Source organism: Anomaloglossus baeobatrachus, chromosome 6, assembly GCF_048569485.1.
Source record: "Anomaloglossus baeobatrachus isolate aAnoBae1 chromosome 6, aAnoBae1.hap1, whole genome shotgun sequence".
Classification (NCBI taxonomy): Eukaryota; Metazoa; Chordata; class Amphibia; order Anura; family Aromobatidae; genus Anomaloglossus; species Anomaloglossus baeobatrachus.
In genome coordinates, this window is record NC_134358.1 from 81,921,299 (window position 1) to 81,931,258 (window position 9,960).

The 9,960-nt window shown below is 43.5% G+C and overlaps 1 protein-coding gene across 1 annotated transcript in view; it reads left to right on the forward strand.

The window, feature by feature from the left end:
* MATN2 (matrilin 2) overlaps positions 1-3,455 on the forward strand; it is a 203,550-nt gene extending 200,095 nt beyond the window's left edge. The window contains 2 exon segments of the mRNA XM_075316235.1: positions 1,377-1,466; positions 3,026-3,455. Of these exon segments, the coding sequence (XP_075172350.1) occupies positions 1,377-1,466; positions 3,026-3,081 (146 nt within the window). The 3' untranslated portion in view covers positions 3,082-3,455.
* The last annotated feature ends 6,505 nt before the right edge of the window (positions 3,456-9,960 follow it).

A 9,960-nucleotide genomic window follows, 5' to 3' on the forward strand; every position in this document is an offset into this window, starting at 1 on the left:
TGTGAGTGAAAAGGGATGGTTTGTTTGGGGAGAGAGTTCGTGACGCCACCTACGGGACGTGGTGATGATGGCACCACCGCTGCTGATGACAGGGATCCCAGGAGAGATGGTAGGGAGCAGCTAGGATGTTGTCCCCTCCGTGGGTAGGGGGTCGGTGCTCCCGGGGCCCGGTGATGTAACGGGGAGGCTGGATGGCCGGGGTGCAGGGTTGCGGGGACAGCGCGGCGCGGTGCCGGACGGCACTGGTGTACTCACTCAGACAATCAATGACAGAGTCTCTGGTAAACCAAACGGCCAGATGGACGGGTCCCGCAGCCGGCTGCAGTGTTGTTGTGCTCTCCCCGGACGGCTGATGGTGGCTGACTTTCCCTGCACCTGTGTAAACTGTGTTGACTCCGATGGTTTCCCAATGGTAGTCCGCTCCCCGGCGTATAGGTACCGTAGGAGCCCTTTTGCCCGCAGGCGCTGGCCCTTGGATCTCTAGGCTGTGGCGGTGGCTGTATATCCTCACGGTGTGGACTGTTGCCTTCTGTCGGGACTTGGTTGTTAGGAAACCCCTGGGGTTCCTGTCACACTCGGATTTGACTATTGTCGGCGGCTCCAAGCCTGGTCGGAGTCCGATGGCCCTGCCTGTGTGCTTAACTTCACTCCGGTCCCCGATTCGGTACCGGTGGGCCACCGCCCAACCCCGGTCCTACGGTTCTGCAGAGATCCGTCAACTCCTATAGACGGCCACCACCGTCTGCCAACCATGCTGTCAGTGCCTGGGCTCCGACCCAGATACTTGCAGTTTGTGACCTCTCACTTTCACCTCCTAAACTGAAATACTGCTTTTCCCATCTCCAGACCTGTGAACTCCTCGGTGGGTGGGGCCAACCACCTGGCTCCGCCCCACCTGGTGTGGACATCAGACCCTGGAGGGAGGCAAAAAGGGTTTTTGTCTGACTGTTGTAACTGCCTAGGGTGGGGGGGGTGTATGTTGGTATGTATGTGACTACCTGGCTAGTCCAGGGCGTCACATCCACATGTGAATGAAATGTAATGCTATGGCAGGTGACCGAAGAGGAGCTTTGGGTTCTGTATTACAGATCCGTATTGTATGCATACTGCCCACTCTTAGGAATCAGGGAGTAATGTACTGCGTCCACGGTGCAGTATCAGCGCAGCCCTGCCCATGTACAGCAGGTCAATAATTGTGAAACATAACTGTGCAGCAATTGTCCCTTGCACTTATGCAGTTGGCTGCACCATCTGGCCATACCCTTACTCATTGTCCTGACTTTTCTTGTATACCCGTCTTGCCTTACGAAATGTTAACATTGATAAAAGTCAACATCAATTCTAATTTATCACCTTTAATGTATTTTTCATATTAGAGAAATCCAACGAGGAGCAATGCCAGTGTAAGAACATTATGGAATTTCAATACAACTCAAATGAAGAAGTCAGAAGACTAACTCAGCAGTATATCCTTTACAGAAAATACCCAATGACTTATATAACTATTGTTATGGAGTGAGGTCATATTCGGCCATTTGAATAATGACCCGCTCATTGCATTGGTAATAAGTGAGTAATATCTGCCTTTTTAATGATTTCAACCCTTTAATGCAGGGTTTTCAAACACGTGGCACTGCAATGCCAACCGCCAGCCAAAGGTGCCCTCAAAATATCAACAATATTAGTCTTTTTAGACGAGCCATAGAGACCTTTTGGTCTCCCCTAGTTGTGACTGCAGCCTCTTCACCTGTTAGTGGGGGTACCAGGGGTCAAATTCACTGTGCAAGGCCATGTGTGTTATAATGACATTATGCAGCAGGCGGCCAGCCCAATACAACTGCTGGGAGAGCGGCCCTGGGGGAAATTGCCCCCCTGCCTACCGGCCCAGTCCGCCCCTGCATATTACTCATTTTTAGATGTTTATAGGATAACCCATTTAAGATCAGCTTTAGAATTGCTCGTCCAGTCAATATTTGATCAGTCCTGCCTTACACACTTACTTTTCTGTGTTACTGGAAATCCATGAACTCCTTGGATATTTTGGGTAAGTAGGTCCTGCTGCTCCTCACTGGTGGTGGTTTGGGCTCCATTCTATACTTTACTCCAGCAAGACAAAACAATCACTGATCTCAGGGAGACCAGCCAGAGAAAACACTGCCGGCAGCCAACGAGGGCACTCAACACAGTTAAATCCTAGGTGCATTGCCCCCTGGGAAATATGCAAATCAAAAAAAGTCCGTGGAGCCTCTGCTAGCCAGATATCCCTCCGGGAAGGACCTAGCCAAGGAGTGGCTCTTTTTAGGAGACCACCATAACCACCATATTAAGTGGCCCTTTTAGTCAATATCCAACTCTTGACGAGTTTAAAGATATGATAAGGGAAATACCAAGGCCAGGTATCCATCCACAGACAGCTGTTTCGGGGTATTGCCCCTGATCAGTGTGGAGTAGGATTCTGGCTGGGTGGGAGCAATGCCTAGTAGACCAGCAAGACAAAACAATCGCTGATCTCGGGGAGACCAGCCTGAGAAAACACTGCCGGCAGCCAACGAGGGCGCTCAACACAGTGAAATCCTAGGTGCATTGCCCCCTGGGAAATATGCAAATCAAAAAAGTCCATGGAGCCTCTGTTAGGAGTCTTGACACAGAAACTAGCCATCCACAGACACGAAACAGCTGTCTGTGGATGGATACCTGGCCTTGGTATTTCCCTTGTCATATCTTTAAACTTGTCAAAGAGTTTGCTATTGACTAAAAGGGCCACTTAATATGGTGGTTATGGTGGTCTCCTAAAAGACCCACTCCTTGGCTTGGTCCTTCCCGGAGGGATATCTGGCTACTTTCTGTGTCGAGACTCCTAACAGAGGCTCCATGGACTTTTTTGATTTGCATACTTTACTCCAGGACATTGGTGGCTTCACTTTTTGTATTATTCCATATAGGAAGCTTCTTTCTATTCCTTCTAGTTTGAGAAACTAAAGATAACAAACACTTTTTAAAAGTAAATTCCTTGACCCGATCCCACTGCAGCAGATTACACAACGTATGGAAGAGCTGGAGAATCGAGTAGGACAAAGATAGCAGGTTGGATCGGGACTCTACAGAGGATATAACATTAGTTCTCCATAGGATGGAAGCAAAGTATTCCGAGCGAGCGATCGTCTGGACAGGAACAAAATGTATAAAGTACAGAAATGTGTTATTTATATTCGCATGTTTGACGACAGAGTATATTGAGTATTTGTCAGTTACTTGTGGACCTAAGTGTAAAATTCTGTAAAAACAAAAGAGCGTGGAGGACCAAGCCTAGTGCTGTAATTTCAAGAAGTCACATTGTTTTCTGCAATATAAATATTAAAAAGTAAACTATTTGTAATAATGAGTATGGCTGGGTCTATTCATGTGTCATATGGTGGCTCAGTGGTTAGCACTGCACGGTGGCTCAGTGGTTAGCACTACAGTCTTTTAGCGCTAGGGTCCTGGGTTCAAATCCCGCCAAGGACAACATCTGCAAGGAGTTTGTATGTTCTCCCCGTGTTTGTGTGGGTTTCCTCCTTTACTCCAAAGACAAAATGCTAGGGAATTTAGATTGTGAGCCCAATGGGGACAGTGTTGCCAATGTACGTAAAGTGCTGAGGAATTAATGGTGCTATATAAGTGAATAAATATTATGACCCCTACAACTACTATACTTTGCATACAAGACATTACTATCTTCTTAATGGGCTGCTCCACCGAAAAAGAAAAACTTCTTACTCTTGAACAAATGATCTCTCCAGGACAGGAGACAAACTCTAGCGCAGCGCCACCTATTGGAAGTAACGATCCTAAAAGTTAAATGTGGATTTTTAACAATCCTCTACATATAACTAGGAAATATGTGCCAGATCAGAATCCCAATTTGCAGACACGGTGTTTCGGGGTGCTTGCCCCTCGTCAGTGCAAAGTATGGGGTGTCTGATCTGGCTCATGAGAAGCTTTGTGGGGACCACGGGGGAACACTATTCTCCTTATGGAGACTTTGACCTTGAACAAGCTTTCTCTCCGCCTCCCCCATACATATGCATGCACACGCAGCTGAGCATGCTTGGGTTTTTTCCTGGGTGTTATTGCTTACTTTTAGTTAAAGCTCCACTCCAGTGATGAGAAAAAAAAAATCACGCCAGAGTGATGCTTTTTTTTTAAAGATTGCAGCCTGAAGATTAGTGCAATGTTATTTCTTTATTTACAGACCCACTGATATGTATTCTGCTGGCAGATCTAAATTTGACATTTTTTGTTATTGTTGGAGTGCCTCTCCCAGTAATATAGGCTGGATGGAAGCTGTATGTCTATGCACACTGATGTGTGAATCTGGCCTAACACTGAGAGAAGGGAAGGGAAGCAGAAAGCTCACAGACCTCCGGATTTGTCACAATTTTGCAAAAGGAGCTTGTTAAAGGACTTACAGACAGTGCAACACCAAAATGTGTTTTGTTTTTTACCACTGGAGTGGTGCTTTTAATCTAATGCTTCTGTCCATGCTTTTACACTCACCGTCCATCGCCTTCATCTTTTATCGACGCGGCTTCGGTCCTGTGGCACCATCTTGTGACCATGATTTCTGACTGCCAGAAGTCAGAAGTTACATCACAGACTCTCAATGCAAGCCTATAAGAGCCAGAATGAGGCTCTCATAGAGTTGTAATGAGTTCTGACCTCTGATGCGCTCCATGAAACATTTGATCTGCCAGCAGGTAACAAATCTCTGGAGATCGACGGCAGCAGCTGCAATAGATGATGAAGACGGCGGCATTTAAGTATAAGACTAGGCTCAGGTAAATCAGATTTAACCCTAGAATGCATACCTGGGGCCTCACAGGCCTGCTAGGTCACTTGTTTTCTATGGTAGATTTCTATGGTTGCGTGTTCTAGGCTTAAAGAACCACTCCAGCGTTTTGTTTTTCACTGCTCTAATGGTGCTTTTAGTCTAATGCTCCTGCCGATATTCTTATACTCATTGTCTGACGTCTTCACCTTTTATTGACACCTCTCTGGTCGTGCTGCGCTTTCTTGTGACCACAACTTCTGACTAGCTGGAAGTCAGAAGCTACATCAAAGGCTTTCAGTGCAAGTCTATGAGAGCCAGAACGAGGCTTTCATAGACTTGTATTGAGCTGTGACCTCCAGCACACTCCGTGAAACACTGAAGATGTCGGCAGGTCACAAACTGCCAGAGATTGACGTTAGCGGGGGTGATAGAAGATGAATACGGCAGTTAAGTATAAGGCTAGGAACGCACTTTGCGTTTTTACCTATGTTTTAGGTGCTTTTTAGGTCCGTTTTGGGAAGCACCTTTTTCTTGCCATAAGGCATGCATTTTGATTTACCAGCAAAGTCTATGAAAAAAAACGGATTTTCCGACCCCACGTTTCTAAACGCTGCGTTTAATTTGCATATTATGTGGCAAAAACCATGCATTCAAAGAAGCAGCATGTCAATTGTTTTTGCCATTTTGGGTGCGTTTTGCTAACATTGAAGTCAATGAGAAATGGCAAAAACCAAGATTCCTTCAAATTTCTGCGTTTTACCTGCTTTTTCATTGCAGAAAGCATGCGTTTTGGACTACCAAAACGCATGCTTTTTGATCATTAAAATAATGATTTCATATGTCCCTTTACACACACACATAGTCCGACAATTTAAATTAAGGAAATTAATACTTTATTGCAATTTTTCCATTAAAATATCACATTACCGCAATAATTTAATGAACATAATTTCATTTCATGATTTTTTCTGATTATAGATTTGATTCATTTTTTACCGTTTTTTCAAAGATTTTGACTATTTAAACTTTATTAAGCAGTGTCTTTATGTTCAAAACGCAACTATCAGAACGCAGGTGGAAACGCAGATAAAAAGCGCTGAAAACGCATCAAGTACGCGGCAAAAACGCATGTGTTTTCAGCACTAAATTTCAGAAAAATGCAACTTTGGTCAAATCAATTAAGCCCAAAACGTGCGTTCTAAACTGCAAGTAGGAGAACGCAAAGTGCGGTCTTAGCCTTAGACTAGGCTTAGGGTTCTTAGATATAAAGCACTTCTCCAGCAGTAACATTAAAAAAAGCGCTACAAAATAAGTACGTTTGTGTATAAGTGTTCAAGTTGTATGGGAGGTTTTAGAAACTGTTTGCTTTTGTTTTTGTTTTGTTTTTTTTTTTAAAAAAAAAAAACAATGTGCAGTGAATGACAAATTGTATTTGAAAGTGAACTACCCCTTTAAGGGTTCTGCAAATGGGACCCCTATACTACTCCAGGAAAATCTGTGTGCCAAATGGTGACACCCCCCCCCCCCCCTCATTTCTGAGCCCTGACATGTTTGACCATATCTTATATAGGGTATTGCCACACTATTGCAAAAGAAAATGCGTAATAATGTACAGAGTAACTTGTTACTATTAGCCATGGTAAAAATAATGAAAATGTAACTAAATGTACAAATTATTGTAGCAACTCCAAAATCAAATAGTGTTTCTTCCATTCCAAGTCCTGCCATGTGACCCAACAGTAGTTATGGATGACCTATTATAGCATGTTAGAAAATTATATAATTATATATACAGTGTACCTGTATACCTACAGTGTACCTACTACCTACAGACCCTTTCTGCCAAGACATACATCTGTAGATGTAAAGGTGTAAAAACATGGACAATGTGTGAACTGAAGATCACGTAGTGGCCTTACAGACCTGTAGTGCAGGAGCCTTATGACATACTGCCCATGAAGCACCCACTGCTCAAGTGGAGTGGGCCATGACCCATGAATCTGGGTTTTAGCCGATTGGATACTGTACTAGATTCTGTAAGCCTGAAATAGTTGCCTGAACGGCAGACAAGTCCCTGCAATAACCCTCTCGGATAACAAAGAAAGGTAGCAGTGATGGACAAGTGGAGATGAATGGCTCTGACCACTGCCAGCTTGTGGAGGGATCTCTCTCTAGAATGCATTTGGGGACACTTTCGTTTTCCCAATTTTTCGGACTGACTGACCTTCATTTCTTAAAGTAATGATGGCCACTCGTTTTTCTTTACTTAGAATTTGTATTATGGCAAGAAAAAAGCAGCTAACAGTCTATTCAGTAGGACTATCAGCTGTGTATCCACCAGACGTCTGCACAACACAACTGATGGTCCCAACCACATTTATAAGGCAAGAAATCCCACTTATTAAACCTGACAGGGCACACCTGTGAAGGAAAAACCACTTCCAGTGACTACCTCTTGAAGCTCATCAAGAGAATGCCAAGAGTGCGCAAAGCAATAATCAAAGCAAAAGGTGGCGACTTTGAAGAACCTAGAATATAGTTTTGATGCCTTCAATGTGAATCTACAATTTTCAGAGTCATGAAAATAAAGAAAACTCTTTGAATGAGAAGGTGTGTCCAAACTTTTGGTCTGTACTGTATGTATACAGTGCCTACAAGTAGTATTCAACCCCCTGCAGATTTAGCAGGTTTACACATTCGGAATTAACTTGGCATTGTGACATTTGGACTGTAGATCAGCCTGGAAGTGTGAAATGCACTGCAGCAAAAAAAGAATGTTATTTCTTTTTTTTTTTTTTTTTTAAATTGAGAAAAAAGTTTATTCAGAGGGTCATTTATTATTCAACCCCTCAAACCAACAGAATTCTGTTTGGTTCCCCTAAAGTATTAAGAAGTATTTCAGGCACAAAGAACAATGAGCTTCACATGTTTGGATTAATTATCTCTTTTTCCAGCCTTTTCTGACTAATTAAGACCCTCCCCAAACTTGTGAACAGCACTCATACATGGTCAACATGGGAAAGACAAAAGGAGCATTCCAAGGCCATCAGAGACAAGATCGTGGAGGGTCACAAGGCTGGCAAGGGGCACAAAACCCTTTCCAAGGAGTTGGGCCTACCTGTCTCTACTGTTGGGAGCATCATCCGGAAGTGGAAGGCTTATGGAACTACTGTTAGCCTTCCACGGCCTGGACAGCCTTTGAAAGTTTCCACCCGTGCCGAGGCCAGGCTTGTCCGAAGAGTCAAGGCTAACCCAAGGACAATAAGGAAGGAGCTCCGGGAAGATCTCATGGCAGTGGGGACATTGGTTTCAGTCAATACCATAAGTAACGTACTCCACCGCAATGGTCTCCATTCCAGACGAGCCCGTAAGGTACCTTTACTTTTAAAGCGTCATGTCAAGGCTCGTCTACAGTTTTCTCATGATCACTTGGAGGACTCTGAGACAGATTGGTTCAAGGTTCTCTGGTCTGATGAGACCAAGATCGAGATCTTTGGTGCCAACCACACACGTGACGTTTGGAGACTGGATGGCACTGCATACGACCCCAAGAATACCATCCCTACAGTCAAGCATGGTGGTGGCAGCATCATGCTGTGGGGCTGTTTCTCAGCCAACGGGCCTGGCCATCTGGTCCGCATCCATGGGAAGATGGATAGCACGGCCTACCTGGAGATTTTGGCCAAGAACCTCCGCTCCTCCATCAAGGATCTTAAGATGGGTCGTCATTTCATCTTCCAACAAGACAACGACCCAAAGTACACAGCCAAGAAAACCAAGGCCTGGTTCAAGAGGGAAAAAATCAAGGTGTTGCAGTGGCCTAGTCAGTCTCCTGACCTTAACCCAATTGAAAACTTGTGGAAGGAGCTCAAGATTAAAGTCCACCTGAGACACCCAAAGAACCTAGATAACTTGGAGAAGATCTGCATGGAGGAGTGGGCCAAGATAACTCCAGAGACCTGTGCCGGCCTGATCAGGTCTTATAAAAGACGATTATTAGCTGTAATTGCAAACAAGGGTTATTCCACAAAATATTAAACCTAGGGGTTGAATAATAATTGATAATAATTGACCCACACTTTTATGTTGAAAATTATTAAAATTTAACTGAGCAACATAACTTGTTGGTTTGTAAGATTTATGCATCTGTTAATAAATCCTGCTCTTGTTTGAAGTTTGCAGGCTCTAACTTATTTGCATCTTATGAAACCTGCTGAATCTGCAGGGGGTTGAATACTACTTGTAGGCACTGTATTTTATATATATATATATATATATGTTCAAACAAACTAACAAACCTGCAGAAAAAACTGCGCTATATAATTAATAAAATTTGTTTCCATCTTTGTTCAATAAATCAAGCATAAAAACACATTAAAAGACAAAGGAGAAATAATACAGAAAAACAACTGTCAAATAATTTTTTTTGTAATTTTTGAATTACACAGAAATAGAAAAAGAGAAAAAAAAAATCAGACCCTGTAGTGATCAGTTGCCATATTGCAATAATAAATGAATATCCAAATGTAATACTAGTTCTGACCACAAGATGGCGGCAAGTGATCAAAATTTCAACACAGCAACTAATTCATGTTCAATTCCAGCATACTATAATAAATACTGGTACAGCCAGACCCCACTGGTCCTAATTTTCATACCAATGGTATATAAATACAGGATTAAGTTCCCAGACCGAGATCAAGATCTAACAATTAACCATGTAAACTAATAAACGCTGGCTGAACCATGCACTTAATTAGTGAAAAATGGAATACAAAAAAAGTATCCACCGTCGACCTCATGCTGCCAACCAAGGAAAAAGACTAAATTACTTACCGGTAATGGGATTTTCCAGAGTCCACGACAGCACCCACGAGAGAGGGATCCGCCCCCTTCAGGACAGGAAACCTACAGATAAAAAGGGGCGGTCCCCCTCCCTCATCAGTTGGTTGCAGAGAACGGGAGAGGAACCGCCAATGAATTAGTAAACAAAACAGACAAATCCCTAGGACACCGAAGGATGAAAAACAAATAAAAGGAAGGGTAGGGGTGTAAGGCTATGTCCGCACGTTGCTTTTTACCTGCTTTTTTGCTGCTTTTTCATCTGCAGCGTTTAATGCCAAAATGGTTGTGTTCTGCTTTTCAAGCAA